This window comes from Nothoprocta perdicaria, unplaced genomic scaffold (genome assembly GCF_003342845.1).
Source record: "Nothoprocta perdicaria isolate Ctin4 unplaced genomic scaffold, notPer1 scaffold_12, whole genome shotgun sequence".
NCBI classification, from domain to species: Eukaryota; Metazoa; Chordata; class Aves; order Tinamiformes; family Tinamidae; genus Nothoprocta; species Nothoprocta perdicaria.
In genome coordinates, this window is record NW_020454316.1 from 4173484 (window position 1) to 4189160 (window position 15677).

At 48.8% G+C, this 15677-nt stretch overlaps 1 protein-coding gene across 1 annotated transcript; it reads left to right on the plus strand.

Annotated features, from left to right (window-relative positions):
• Nucleotides 1-2002: 2002 nt before the first annotated feature.
• On the plus strand, nt 2003-3325 carry LOC112960013 (galanin receptor type 1-like). Its single transcript, XM_026054181.1, has one exon. The coding sequence runs from the start codon at nt 2003-2005 to the stop codon at nt 3323-3325; it is 1323 nt and encodes a 440-aa protein (XP_025909966.1).
• Nucleotides 3326-15677: the final 12352 nt, after the last annotated feature.

Sequence of the window (15677 nt, forward strand, 5' to 3'; positions counted from 1 at the left end):
GTACCTCCAGTCAAAAGCTTCATTGAACAAAAGCTTCATTTAACAAGCTAACCTTGTTCCCAACCAAGCCTTTCAACCCTTGCAAGTAACTTTTCCCATGATCAATTCTCCCCATTCCTTGCCTTCAGTTTAAGGGGAAAGACAAAAAGCCGTGTTTACTTGTGCAGTGCTCCTTGCTCTGGTGGGTTCCTGCTACCCCAAGCTGTGTTAACCACTTGCTTATGCGGCTCTGCTCAAAAGCTCAAGGAAGGAGGATGGATAAGGGGTTAGAGCATGGGTAAGCACTAAAGTGTCTGGATATTTCTCCATTCTGCTGTAACTGAACCCAAGACAGTCCATATCCATCTCAGGCCACCTTAATTTCTTCTGCTGCTCGTGGGTCAATTCACTGCCTTCTCTTTTAGTCCTGATAGAAGGATTTAGGTGAGGAGCTGAATTTACTTTTAATTAAATGCAAATCAGGCTAAAAAAAAAATTCCTTCAGAAGACACAGCCTTGCAGGGCCAAAGATCCTCGTCTCCTTTCCAAGCCAAACAAACAATCCTGCCCAGTATAACCAATGCCTCTGTTGATGCCCTTTGCGAGTGTGTGCAGCGGGGAGAGGACCCGCAGGTCCCAGCCAGGAACATGCAGGCACGAGTGGGAAGGGAGCACCAGGAAGAGCCCGGTGAGGTGCCCGCATGCAGCACGGTGAGGCAGCCGTGCCACAGCTGGCAGCAGGAGGCACAGGGCGCACCGGCCCGCGTTGAAGTCCCCAGTGGGGCTAGCAGAGCTCCGGTTCTCTCATTCCTCCCCGCCAAGGAGCGCACGGCAGCGGTGCTGCCAGCCTGGCGGTCACTGCCTGAGATCCTGCCCGGATCGGGCGCTGTCACCTGCGTCCTGCCCGGTCCCTGCCCGGTCCCTGCGTGTCCCTGCCCGATCCCTGCTTGTCCCTGCCCGGTGACAGCTCGGGCGGAGCTGTCCCTTCAGCACCACGAGCGGGCACCGGGCGCGGGGCAGGGGGTCCTTCCCGAGGGGGTGCGCGCAGAGGCGCGGTGGGTGCAGATGAGGGGGTGCTCGCACGGGCAGGGGGTCCCCGCGACGTGCAGAGGAGGAGCAGGCAGGGTAGGGGGTGCGGGGGGTGGGTTGGTGCGCAAGGGAGGCTGTGCAGGCTGTTCGGGGGGGTGCAGGGACCTGCAGGAACGCGTGTGCACAGAGAAGCGCGGGTCGGGAAGGTGCTGGCACTGTGGGTAGGGAGGGGTGCGTGTGCGCGGGGGCTGGCTTTGCAAAGGGGTCTGCACGCGGCATGGCGGGGTCTGCAGGACGGGTCTGTGCGGGCGCTGTGCGAGGCTGGGCTGTGCGTGCGGGAAGGGAAGGGAGGCGGCGTGCGGAGCTCAGCGTGTGCGGGGCGGGCTGGCGGGTGTGTGTGCGGGAGTATCTGTGCGTGCGGGTGTATCTGTGTGCGTGTCTGTGCGTGCGCGCGTGGCGGCGGGTCCTGCGCTGCGGGCACGGGCAGAGCCGCCGGCTGCGCGGCCCGCGGGAGCAGCCCGGCCGCCCCGTCCCCGTCCTCGTCCCCGCTCCGCCCGGTGAGTGCGGCCAGCGCCGGGAGAGGGGGTCGGGGCCGCCCCGGGCAGGGCGCCCCGCGCCGGGACACGCAACTTTGCCGGGAGGGAAGCGGGGACAGGGCGGGGGCGGCTGCGGGAAGAGGCGGGGGGCAGGGGCTCGGGTCCCCCCTTCCCTTCCCCACCCCAAAAGCTCCAGCGGCCCCGATGCAGGCAGGCAGCTCCGAGCGAGCGCAGCCCCTGCCCCTTCCGCCCTCCTCGGCACTCCCAGCTGCAGCTCAACTAAGTTGCCGAGAAGCCATTTTCGACCCGCCACCCTCCCCAAGCAAGGAAAACGCTGCCAGGATGCACTCTGATCCCTGCTCCACTCACCTTCTTTTCCAGGCTCAGCTGGGGCCAGCTGAACATGCCAGCATCGCCATCGCAGGCACTGCCCTGATAGCGCCTGGCAGGGCTCAGCCATGAATTCCTCCCTCCCCACACCCCAGGTCTTCTACAGCCTGGGGCAGCTCTGGCAGGAGGAGAACCAGAGCCACAGCGGGCTCTGGAATGGGAGCCAGGAGCTGGGCTGGGAGGAGTTGGAGAAGATGCTCTTCCTCTTTGCCAAGGAGCCCATTACCATCAGCCTCACAGCAATGTACTTGGTTTCCTTCGTGGTGGGCTTTGTGGGTAACATCATGTCCATCAGGGTGCTCACGCGGAAGCGCCGGAGTCGGGTGTCCAGCCTGAGTGCCACCCGCAGCCTTCTGATCAACCTGGCAGTGTGTGACCTCATGGTGGTGTGTGTCTGCATGCCTATCACTGTGGGCAACCTCATCTACAAAGCCTGGGTCTACGGGGACTTCCTGTGCCGGGCCGTTCCCTTCATCCAAGCCGTCTCAGTCTCCGCCAGCGTCCTCAGCTTGACCGTCATCAGCGTGAACCGTTATTACAGCGTGCACAACCCACTCAACGCCCGATCTTTCTTCACCCAGCGGAGGATCCTCAGCACCATCCTGGTGGTGTGGCTGCTCTCCTCTGGGATATGCATGCCCCTCATTTTCATGAACAAAAGGGATGAGATTGGGGTGGTGGAGGGCTTGCCCCTGGTGTTCCCCATCTGCAGAGAAATTTGGCCTCAGGAGAGGCTCAAGCAAGCTTACAACTTTCTGCTCTTCTGTGCTCTCTACTGCCTGCCTGTCCTCTTCAACATGGTCATCTGCTTCCTCACAGTGCGCCGGCTGTGGAGCCACAGCAGCCGCCTGAAGGAGGGCACTGTCCTGAACCGCTCTCTGCCAGCCTCCAGGCTGAAGATCCGGAGGAAGGTGGCCCAGATGGTGGTGGCCCTGGTTCTGCTCTTTGCAGTCTCTTGGCTGCCCGTCTACCTGATGGACATCTGGATTGACTTCAACATCCCCAAGTCTTTGCAGGACGTGTCTCCTTCTCCCTGGATCTTGCAGCTCAGACCTTTCGCCCAATGGCTCGGCCTCACCAATTCCAGCCTCAACCCTATATGTTACTGCTTTGTTGGGAACCTCTACAGGTCAGCCAAGGAAATGAGGAGCAAATACCATCAAAGGATGATCTCTCTCTTTAACTTCTCTCTGTCTGAAGGGACATCCCATTCCTCGGTCCCAGAGCTGCTCTCTTATCGGAGTTCCACAGAACCTGCAGAGAAAGGAAACTTCAGCACTGCTGCAGTGAGATTTCTGGGGGAATATGACAGTAAGAACAAGTGTGGAAACTTGAATTCCTGCCAGCATCCACCTCCAAGCACTGTCTCTAGTGAAAACACTTCCTTATAATTCTGTTCAGGAGAAGTATCTCATACCATCATCTGCATTTCATGACTTTTTTAGACGTCTTTCTGAACCAGATATTTTAATTATGGAGAAAAAAAACCCTTATTTCTAATCACTCCCACCACCAGTTCAAAAACACAGAGAGAGGGGAAAAAAATGAGGAAAAGCATCAAGGAAAAGATGACACATTTTAACTCGCATCAAGTTTTAAGACATGATTTCTACTGGGGATAACTAGATACAACCTATTACTCAGCCAACATTCAAATAATGAGATAAATTATTTGAATAAATAACTAGATAAATATCCCCAAAATGGTCTCCCCCGAGCAGCTCTATTGCTGAATGCGAGAGCAGAGATGCAGTTTGGACACAGCAGCGATTTCACTGCTTGCTGCTGCTCACCCTGCGCTGAGGAGGTCCAGCTGGAACAGGCACTCGCTGCTGCAAATGCATCAGTTGTGCTTGCAAGCAGTAAAAAAACACTAGGAAGAGTACCATAAAAACTGGATTAGTGGAGAATTTCACACTTTACCGCTAGAGATTTCATTGTTTGATTGTACTGTTCCACTCCCCCATGCAAATAAATCCTACTGAAACGAAGAGACGATGCCAGAAGTACTAAAGTGACCATCGCTGCTCCACTGCTGGGAACTCGGAAGGGATAATGTGGCCTTGGAGGTGAGCTTGGAAATACAACAGGGAAATGTGGTTTGGGCATCCGTCATCTTCCTTACAGCTGCATTCTCAGGGATGTAGTGGAAAGAACCAGGTTTCTATTAACATGATTTGCACTTGAAAATCAGTTCTTTTTCAGAGGTGCCTGTAGCAAAGTCCATGGCACGTGAAAATAAAAATAGAAAGTGTTTTATAGCTAATAAAATCAGAATCAAATAATGCAATGCTATTTGTCTGGAAAAGGAAGAATCAAAGTGCATTCCTTTCCTGAGGATTAAAAGTTGGTTAAAACCTGTTTCTTCCACCATCACTTTTAAAGAGGCTTTGATAAATAAATGGTCTATTTTTATTACACGAGCATCTAAGGCTTGAGATCCTACTGCATTGGGCACTGCACATGTATTCATAATGAAAGGAAACCTTCACCCCAAATATATCACTGTCAAAACACACCAGACCAGGCAGCAGATGTCAGGAACAAAAAATAAAAAGACCCAAAAGCCTAGAACGAAATTAAGGGTCAGCTCCTACTCTAGGCCTGCCCAGTGCCGAGTGCAATGGGGACACACACCGTCTCTTGCCTCCTGATGCTGCTTGTGTCACTGCTCCTTCTGCATCAGAGCGTAGCACAGCGGGGCTTTCCTCGTGCTAAGCAGCAGGGTGAAAGCAGCAGTCTTCCTGGCAAAGGATTTTCCATTTAATGGAACTCAGGCTTTGGAAGATGGGGGGTGTGCATTTTTATTAGCAAACAACAGAATGATGTTCTGGGAAGTTTAAGTTTCAAATAATATCCGCCTGACTTCTAAGGAGGCTTTGGTTCACACACAAAAGAAGAGACCAAAAATAGCCATTCAGCCCAGCAGGATTTCCACCTTTTTGTCTTTTTTTTTTTTTAAAGGATGGTTAAATAACATTTTATTTTACTAATGACCTGCTCAGAAAACAAAGGATTCCTTCTTAACAGGCAGTGCCATCTGCAATCTGTATTTGTGTTGAACAAGAAAGCAATTACAATTAGCCAGACTTACTTTGGGTGAAAAATGTCTTTTGTGCTCTGGGACTTGAGAACAAGGACATCTGCATTTCTGCAGGTGATACGTGGTAAGGAGCATCCCTACTGCTCGGCCTTTTAGTACCCTGCAAAGGAAAGCACGAGAAGATTTTATTTCCTCTTTCATGGCACATTTAGGTCTGGGAAAATGCGCTGGGCTGAGGAGCTGTAAAAGCTCGTTCCAAAAGGCCATGGACTCCAGGTCCTGGAAACAGATAACCTCCACCCACAGACCAGGCACGACACGACACTGAACTTCCCTGACCAATGTATCTCAGCCTGCCCCAAATTAGCTGCGCGCAGGCAACGAAAGGGATGCAGGAAGGGCAGGCCAGCTCTGAAAACATCCAGGATCAAATGATGCAAGAAACCCACATTTATGACATTTCCCAGAAGAGACATTTTATTCCTCAGCTCACGTGAGCTGTTGCTTGGGTCATACCCAAGTCTGTATATCCTCTGTGGAGAGGGGAAAAGCAAAGGGACTGTGGGTTCTCCCGACTGCGACTGTGTCTTTCCTTCCTGCTATCAATATCCTCACCTTTCTCCAGCCCTACCAAGTTCTTGACCTCCAAAATGGTGCCAAGTGCCACTTCTACTGAGCAAAGTCATTCCTTTTCCACTTTTACCTGTATTGATTTTCAGTTTCATTTGGTGTTCCTGTTCTCCTATAATAAAGTTGAATTGCTCGGTTTAACTCCCCTTGGTCTCCTCAGTCACTTTCTCCCTCTCCCATGATGCTTCAACTGCCTCTTTAGTATTTCCACAGAGAAACCTCTTTGTGCCTCTTATCATTACTATTTGTCTGCAAATTCCTCTCACTCTAGCTGCTCATTCATGTCTTCACCTCTCTCCTCTTGCCCTGCTGCTTTGAATGGCTTCTTTTGTGCCAGAGACACCTGTTTGCTATGGAGAGCACTGATTTATTTTGCACAGTTTACACAACAGCTGCCAGGCTGTAATGAATTTCGGGCACTGTCACCCAAGGGTGAATTAGAAGCGGTGACGTCAATACAAAAAGCTCCCACGTCCCACGAGCCACCCGGTCTCCGGTGGTGATTTTTATTAACTTGAGCAGGTCTCCAACTCGGCGCTGCCTGCGTGACTCATGTGCGCTAGGGCTGAGGCGACACCTCTGCTTTGTGGAAAATGGCTTTTTTCCCACCTCCTCTGATAAGGCATCTCATTGTAATTAGGCCTCATAAGATACCCGAGGGTCCTCCAGGTTGCACACGCGGCTTGTTGCAGATGTCAGACGCTTTGCAGGGATGTCTGGGACTGCAACACTTCTGGTTTTTCAAGGAATGGGGAGAAGATGCAGCTCTGGGCAGGGAGTGCAGGTAATGTCCTCAGAGTTGCTCAAGCCTGAAGTGTTGCTCATGGTGTGTGGTTCAAGACCATGTGGTTCATGTGTTTCTGTGCAAATGCATCCAGACAGACTGGAAATGTGATTTTTTTCCCCACGTACTGGGATCTCTTCCTAGGGGAGTCCTATGCAGTTCCAAAGAAATGCCAAAAATCTCTCCACGTTCCTGGCACAATGTGGCCTATCTGCGGCTACTAAATCTTTAACAGGAAAACAAACATGCAGTAAACAAGCACCACGGGCAGGAAACCTGTGCTCCTTAATGCCCTGGATTGCACTGAGCAGAAAGAGCCAAGCAGCGCTACGGTTTTGCTAGTCCCAAAGAGCAGATGCCCAGGTGAACCGACACATTTCTGCCCTGAAGCCATAATGCCGTTTTGTCAAAGCGCAAATCCGAGGTTCGTGGCCGAGAACAAGCCCAGCACCCACAACCGAGCAGTGCTCCGGCATGACTCTCCAGGGCCAGAAACTGCTCACAAACCCGGATGGCACCGACAGAGCCACCCCAAATGTATATCTGTACCTGCACGTGAGGACTGAATGTTCAGGGCAGATGCTTACGTTTGTTTGGAATTAATTTAATGTCCCCTTACATCACACAGCTATGTCCCAGAACACAAAACTACTAAAAAGGGCTTTATGAAAAGGAAGGTTTAACAAATTATCCTAGATCAGAATTACCATTTCCATGAGCAGCAGCAGATGGAGAATATCTTGAGGAGCTTCCACCTCCCCACCCCTTTCTTCTCCATTGCCTGGAATCAAAATTGCTACTCAATCCCAATCTTACCCCCATAGATGGGTCTTCTCCGTTCTGCCATTCGAACCAGTACAGGCAAACACGTTGCAGGAAGAGCATGTCTAAGAATTTCTCTTGAATCCCTTTGCTGCTCTAAGGACTTAGAGCTGCCGTTCAGTGACTTCCTTTGGGAATATCCCATGGCCTGATCTACTACTATGAGCATGCCTCAAATCTGCTACGGATTTATTTTCTGCCTGTGAATCACTGGAGAGGCAGAGAGATGCTCTTTCATACAAGGTATCAGAGAGGCATATATAATCATGACTGGTACATAGTGCTCTTATGGAGAATGATGATTCACCATTTCCTATAATCAAGTACTCAGGGGAAGCCAAAAAAACCTGATTAGACAGCGTGTGTGGGCAAGGAAGCACCTCACCTCACATAGCGCTGAAGCTGGAGCTTGCTGAGAAAAGAGCTCAAGGGGGGAGATCGGGTAGGTCATGATAGAAAGAGCCATCAAGAGCTATGAAAGAGAGTGATGCCACCCTGGGTTTAAGGGGTTCTGAGTGCTTAACCTATAATTTCCACTCTTACTCCTTCCCCAGACACGTATTTCTGGGTGCCATCTGAAGCAGGATGCTGGGCTGAACCTCACTAGTCTAAGTACTGGTACAAAGTGCTGGGAGAGGAAGAATTCAAGGCTGGCATAATTTGATCATCAGTAAAATATAACAGGATCCAACTGTCTGGAGGCAGGACACGTTAATGCTGATCTAGCAACAGAGCAACTCATCTCAGGCTCTTGTGAGTCAGGTGCCTCAGGAATCCCAGTTGACGGCACATATGACCATCTAGTACAACAAAAGTGCCCAAAAATAGAGAGAAACAAAACAAAACCCACCAGATCTTACCTTCTTTTCGCATTCTTTAGCCCTCTCAGAAGCATCTTCACTGCAATAATCCCATCCATCGCAGAAAGAAGAATCTCCTCCAGAGAGGAGATGCTGGGACTTCACAGACTTCAAATAGGATAGCAGATGACAGCGAGTTATCTGCGTCACCAGCAGCCCAGAGCACTGCTCCCAGGCTCTTCCCCCAGTTCCTTCATATACACAAATGCTCAAATTGTCCTACCTTAAAATAATTAAATCACTGGGGAAAACAATAGTGCAGAAGCTGCTGTGGTTGCGTTATTATGTCCCTGTTTTAAGGAATCAAAGATCTGTCAGCATGCATTTTCTAGGAAAAAAAAAATGTGGTTCAGTCTACCGTGTGATTATAACCAGCGTGAAAAATAAGTGACTGGAGGCTCTGCTAGAAGAGCAAAATAGCAATGATGAGAAGGCAAAGGGAGATTCCTGGAGCACTTCAGGAAGAAGCCAGTGCCTGGGGAAGCGCTGCATGCCTGGCAGACACATGGATTGCATAAGATTTTCCAAAACTTTCCAGGAACGAACAACTTGTAGTCGGTTCAGCCCCAGGGGCACAGAAATGGCATTTGTTTTTCTCTGCCTGCTGCACCTCTCTAGGCACAGGTTTGAGTTATCTGCTGGCCACAAGCTTCCCCCATAGTAACTCAGCAGGCATCAGCAAAATTCAACTATGTACTTGGAGCTGCTGCCTTGGGGCCAGCACCTTGCCTGGAGAAGCAGGGAACAGTGCCTTAAACTCTACAGAGGGACTGCTTACCGAGGAGTGTGGTGTGGTCACATGCATATATATTTTAATTAAAATAATACTTTGCAAACAAACAAATACATCTTTTCAACCACGTAAGCAGACTTGGCATCTGCAGTGCACATTTTTCCAGTGAGGAATTTAAATCAAAGTCTTTGTTTGGTGTCCCTACCTGATTGCAAGAAGCATCCTGAACAAATTAGGGCCTGGGGTAGACTGCTAAAGAGGCAGCTTAGAACTACTAGAGCAGGGATTACTTACCGTTGTTCTTGCTGCACCGGGCAGGGGCCAAGGACCTGCTTGGGGAGGCAGGACCAACCATCACTTCTGATGGATGTGTCAAGGCAGCAGCCACCCCAAGCAGTCTTGGAGGAGATCTGTGAGCACCTACAGCCACAAGTTGCTGACATTCAGCCATCTCCAGCCTGCTCCCTCAAGTGCCACATGATCTCCACCTTTCTTCATTTTCCACTTGAGGCATTTTCATTCAGTTACCACTTTCTTTGTCCCTGCTATTCACCAAGAGAACGCGGCTGCCGCATTAAAGCTCTGCCCGAGTAGGTTGTCAGGCAGATGTATCCCATTATCCGGCGCTCACAAGTCATGAACTGTTATTTCTCAGTGCAAGGAAGAGAAGTGTGGCAAAACATACAGGAAATTAACTGAAAGAAAGGGAAATCTAGACAGCGAAATGAAACCTCTTAAAGCAATTACTGGGGGAGAAATAGAACTGCCAAGCATATTAAAGCTCTCACACACCTGCTAATCTGTTATGATAAAGGTCTGGCCAGCTAAACTAATAAGGGTATTAAATCTGCAGCATTACCAGAGACAGCCTGAGGTGCTCATAAAGCCGGGTGCCTGCGGGAGGACCGTTTCCAGTATCAACATGCACGACCCGATGAACAGCATCTGAGCCTGGGATGTCAGCCGAGATGTGGCTATGACTCTGTCACCTTCCCAACTGCGTGCTTTTCATCTGATGCCTCTCAGACTGCTTGTATGGATGGCCTGGGGTGATGTCTGCATTGCGTGCATGCAGGAACCCTCCTGGGCAGAGCCTCCTTTGCAGGGTGAGCCAGGAGGACCTTGCACAGTCTCAGTTTCCCTGCCCGCGCTGGGGCAGCACCATGGCCACGGTGGTCAACACTTGCCCTCATGCAACAAGGAGAACAAAGGTTGCATCAACCAAGTCACACACAAAGTCTCTAGCAGAGCCAAGGGCCAAATCAGATTTCTTAAGCCTCCAGCCTGCTCTTTAGCCTTGTTCTGCCCCTGGATGGACATGCAACTCAGGTACACAGGAGAAAACTAGAAGTTCCTATGCAGCTTCCTGCACAGTGCAAGTCAGAGTTCAGAGCAGACTGACTCCTAAAGTCCCCATGAAGACTGGGAAGATCTCCTTACAATGTTAAGGAAATAACACAGCCTCCGGCAAAATTTTATCAAGGGGTAGACAGTAGATAAGCAATAGGAAGAGAGAAGCAGCAAAAAGTCACCTTCTAAATCCTTGTGGCAGGCACCGTGCTTCAGTCTGCACCTCTTCTGGTGCGGGGAGAAGTGAAAACAACTCACATGAGAAGGTGAGGTTCCTGTCACATCAGCTGCCAAAATTCCATTGGCTTAATATATCCACTCCTAATTTACCAATCACAGCTGCATCCAGCACATGAGGCTCGGTATGAATGTGCCATTTTTACATAGTCAAATTTGTATCTGAAATAAATACCACATCAGAGCTTCCCCAGAGGTTTGCATTGCAATGCATCCATCTTGCTCCCTGGAGAAAGGTGGAATTCTCATTAATATCCTCGGGTAACCATCAAGTCTCAAGGTCAGATGTTTTTCAACCATCTGCTTGTTTTACATGGGCCCTGGGGACTCAACAGGAGCAACTTCAGAGAAACCTTTAGCAACTTTCTGCTTTGGTATTAAACCTCCCTCCTGTGGCCTGGCATTTCCTGGGAACAATGCAGCAGCCTGATGAGCTGCAGGTTCTTGTAGGGAAAATTACAGTAATAAAGAGGAAACAGGTTTTCATCCACATAGGCTTTTGTTGTACGCTTCAGGAATACATCCCAGCCAATAACAATGTTTGCATCTTAAGTTCAAAACAACCTCACTCCTCCAAAACCCAGTGAACATCTGGGTGACCACAGGCTGTGAAAGGAGCTTGTGGCCCAACCAGAATCCTGTCACACAGGACACGCTCTTCTGGACTGCGGGGCAGTGAAATGGGTCTGTGCAAACCTCCTTCTCTGGGCAGAGGGGAAAACCCTGCAGTCAGGTGTCTGCATCTGCAGACACGGTACAGAGATGCTATAGCAGCAGGAAACTCTGCTCACAAGCAACAAAATACTCTTCCCAATCTCCTCTATCCCATTCCCCGCCTGAAGTTCAGGCAGGACAAACCAGAAGCCAGAAAGCTGCCATAATGGTTGCAGAAACTGTCAAGTTTTTCTGCAAGACACAAAGCGAGACCTGGAAAACAGACCTCCTGGCAACAGCAAAAAGATCTTTCCAGACTCCTGCACTGCCCTGAGCATTAAATGAGACCTGGGGAAATCCAGGGCAGCAATGGGCACCAGGGTGCAGGCAGCATGGCCCATCTCCCTGCCCGTTCTCCTCGCTTTGGCTTTGGTAGCAGCAAGGCTAACACAGCAGAACAGCAAGGTCTTAATTTTTCCTCTCTGCAGACTCAAAGCACTTGAGCAAAACATGAAAACCCACAGGCAGCCAGAGGAATTCGCTGTCTGGTCTTGCACTTTGAAAGTGCAGCCTATAACCTATAGGCTCTTTTTAAATTTGCAATTGAAAGCAACTGCAGGAAGTTCTTTAGGGCATGAAAAATCATATTTCACTCTGATCAAGGTCTATATCTTGCTCTGTGGGAGCAGAGATGGGCTCCGCTGGTGAGAAGGATTCAAAAGGAGTGAGAAAGAAAAACTAGCATTTCATTTGTGCTGGTAGCCTGAGCATGATCGGTCAAGCAGCTTTTTGCCCATGGGGAATATTTTGACAGATTATTGTTTTTCCCCCCACTCCCTCAAAGTGCTCTCAACCAAGAGAGACATTACACATTCTCTTCACCCTTTTCCTTGGCCCACTATGCTGGAATAGGAGAAATCTGCAAGTAAAGTAATGAGAACATGGAGTGTGATTCTGGGCAAAGAATTGGGCATATAGAAAGGAGACAGCAGCTCAAGTGTGAAACAGCAAGAAAGGACATAACAAAATACCTTAGGGGAAGCCTAAGATACTAGGCTTAAGGTCCGTCTGCTCTGCAAGGTGACCTAGGTGCCCCAAGAAGAAGAGGGCCACAACTGAAGAGCATGACTTTGCCTTGACTCGTAGATCACAAGAACCTGCCATCCACCCAGGGACGGGCAAGGCCCAATTCCTTTGGTGATCCCTGTCACCCTTTTCATGGCTCTCTCACAGTAAAAACATGAGGTGCTTCCCTCATCCCTCCCTTGTGACGTGGCTCGAGCTGGGCCTTGGCTTCCCTCACTGCTCCCACAGGAGAGGAAACCTGGTTCTGCCATCGCTGGACACCAAGGCTTTGGGCCTAGAACATACGGGCTGGGGCCGTACAGACTCCACCACAACGACTGGGCCCTCCAAGGATGGGCACGGGCATACATTTGTGAGCGTGGTTACTTAGCTTGTCCCTTCTTTGCCTCTATTTTTATTGCCAATTCTTTAAATTACACAAATGAAGTTCTCTCTCGCCTCTGCCCCAGACAGTCAATGCATTATACAGAACATTAAAATATACTCATAATCACAGAAATTCTCTCATATATATTTATAATCTCTGAATTACTGGCATTAATGCAGAAGTGGTTTCTATGTGCTCATCTCTTCTCATTGATTATACATCCAGTATATATACCACAAGCAAGATAAACACACTGAAGCTACTCACCCATTAACATATCTGTCAACCAAAAACAAACGCAAGAGATAAGTTTGCAAGGAAAACCAGAGGAGAAGATAAGTACAATTACTGTGATGTGTCTCCACCAGTGCCTTATCATTAAGAATAAGTGAATTAAGTGTCATTCTAAAGAATCCTGGCTATTTGGAGGCTGTTTCTAGTGCAAGAAGCACCAGGCAAAGAAAGAGAGAGCAAGGAGGAAAAATTATAGCAGAAGAGAGCAAACAAACTGGCCAGTTACCTGGTACATTAAAGAGGAGTGGTTTTAAGTTACTGGGGAGGCAACTGGTGAACAGGACAGAAATCAGTCCACAGTTACAATATTTTCAACTTCATACTGAACCAAAGCCACTTAAGTGCAGCCCTCACCCACACCAGTGCTACCCCAGCCTGGATGGCCATCTCTTCTGGAAAAAAGAACAATTCCTCCATCTCTACTTACAGGGAGTTATACACACCAACAGCTCCCCAGCATCTAGCTTTCAGAAGCAGCAGATAGAGCTGACCAGCCTCCATTTCTTCCTCTATTACTCTCAGATTCTTAAAAACATTCCCCACCCCAGCTCTGCCCAGTCTTTGATGCTGCTTTCACAGCTCAAACTGTTCCCTGACAAGGCTCAGGTGACTCCTCAAAGGCAATTAAGGGTTGGCAGACCATCCTGCAGCCGTTAGCTCTGGAGCAGGTGGGGATCTCACTCTGAATGATCATCAAAGTGATGGAAAATAATCTCTGCCAGGTGTGAGTCTTGCTGCCTTCTTGCATCCCCCTGGAAAGGAATTGCTGCAGCTTTGTCACAGGGTAAGAAGAATCAGCTGAATGTATCTAAGCTGTCCCACCAGAGGAGCCAACCTCATCTCCATGTAGGGAGCATCACCTTGTGGTGGTCATCAAAGTTATAGACCCCAACTAAATGCAGTCCCAACCCTCAGGCACTAATGGCTCAGCTGGGACATCCCTCTACAACTCCATGAAAAGCCCTGATTCTGCACATTCTTTACTTGTAAAAGCTTCAAATTTCAAGGTATGAGTCCTCCAGTAAACAAGTTTGGTAATTATGCTTTTCAGAAAGACGCCAGCCCCTGCTTCCCTCATACTGACACTCGCAGCCAGGGCTGCTGAAGGGGCTGCTTGCAATGAGCAGCCATCTCCTTGATTTGCGAGCACCCTTGTACGGCTGGGCCTCGCTTGCAAACTCAATCAGCTCTGCCTGCGGGAACCACTCCCACAGTTGTCCAAAATTCATGGGTCCTTAATGGCCAGGAATGAGAATCTGACCTTCGTCATCAGTGAGTGATGTTGCTAACGCTGACTCCTTGCACATTCGTCAGGCTGACTGCTGCTCCCTGCAAGATGCAGAGATGTCAGGTGCACCTGGAACATATATTAGTAATAAGTTACTGGAGGTACCTCTCGGTTTCTTCAATCAAAAAGCAATCACCCTCCTCCCTTCCCCATGGCAACCAAGATCCAATAATCACCTCATCACCTATTCCAAACTGAGGCAGAAATGCACGTTCCCAAAGACCCAGAGCCCTCTCTTTAATAAACTGCAAACATTTGTTACACACTCAAACTAAATATCTTCCAAGTTGGGCATGGGTAAATTTTCCCTTCTCCGTTTCAAAGCATCATGGATGGGAAGGACATAATATTTAAAGAGCCTGTCAAAGGAAAATCATGCTCTGGGACCTAGAGGAGTAACTTCCAACAAACACGCGAGCAAAGAATCGTGAATGAAGTGTTTCATTTTGACCCTGAGGAATCCTTCTTTTCTGGCTTTTGTAGCCAAGGTATTGCCAGCTTGAGTTATCAAGGCAGTTACTTCCATCTGAGCCAGAAATGGGGGTCACCACTTGCTGCTTTGATGTGGTTTCAACAAATTGGGTGTTATGACATTCAACCTGGCCAGAGATGCTTGGATAAAACCAACTGTGGATCTCTCGTCGTAGCAAATATGCTGGCAGAGCGTCTGTAAAGGGAGAGCTAGGACTCCCTCTTATGACATGATGGAGGAAGCTGGTTCACTCACATCTGTTCTGCAAAACCACTTGCTCTTAGGATGCTCCTGACACTGGATTCTTGTCCCGCAACAATCCAGGCACTGAATTTTGCTCAAAATAAACTTGGAAAGCCAGATTAACTACAAAAATTCAAAGATGAAACAAATTGTGGCCTTTTTTCCCTAAATACTTGTACTATAAAAATTACACGAATTAGGTGGCATGAGAAAACAGGGGGAATATTAAAATGTATCAACAACTTGGAAAATATTTCAACCGGGAGGGGGGGAGGGGGGGAACCCTCTTCAGAGAAGAGGAAGGATAGGAAAGTGGATGGATAATAAAAACATTGAGATATGTTCAGTCCTTGAAGATTATATAAAAAGCCTCCGATAAGAAATATTTGAAATAACTGTGTTATATCATGGCACCATCTACTGGGTATCAGCAGAAACACCTAATAAATGGAAGAATTGAAATGCGAGTCATTTATTGTTGACTGGACAGTCAACACGCAGAACACACAGGGGCACCTGCATAATCCAAGGGAAGCAGCAGCTGCTTGGCTCCAGCGACCAGGCTCTTCCCTGCCACACAGCAAGCCAGTCTGGAACAGCCTCTTCCACAGGCAAATTCCTTCTGCACTCTTCAAAGAAAATAGCAAAGTAGGATACATGTATTTTATTTCTAGTTAAAACACAGGTAGCATGTGTTAATGTTTAGCATATGCATACGCTAAATGTCTATTAATGTTGTTAATGTTATGTGCACACTTCTCCTTTTAAAATCAAGAAAAACAGACCTAAGTGAACATCCAACAGAAATGTTAAGCAGCGGCTTTTTCCTGCCACATTTTAAAGAACGCGTAAAGATTTCCCAAATTGTCACACCTTGCTC

Coding starts and splice junctions, on each gene's coding strand:
- LOC112960013 (XM_026054181.1), top strand. CDS start 2,003: ATGAATTCCTCCCTCCCCACACCCCAGGTCTTCTACAGCCTGGGGCAG.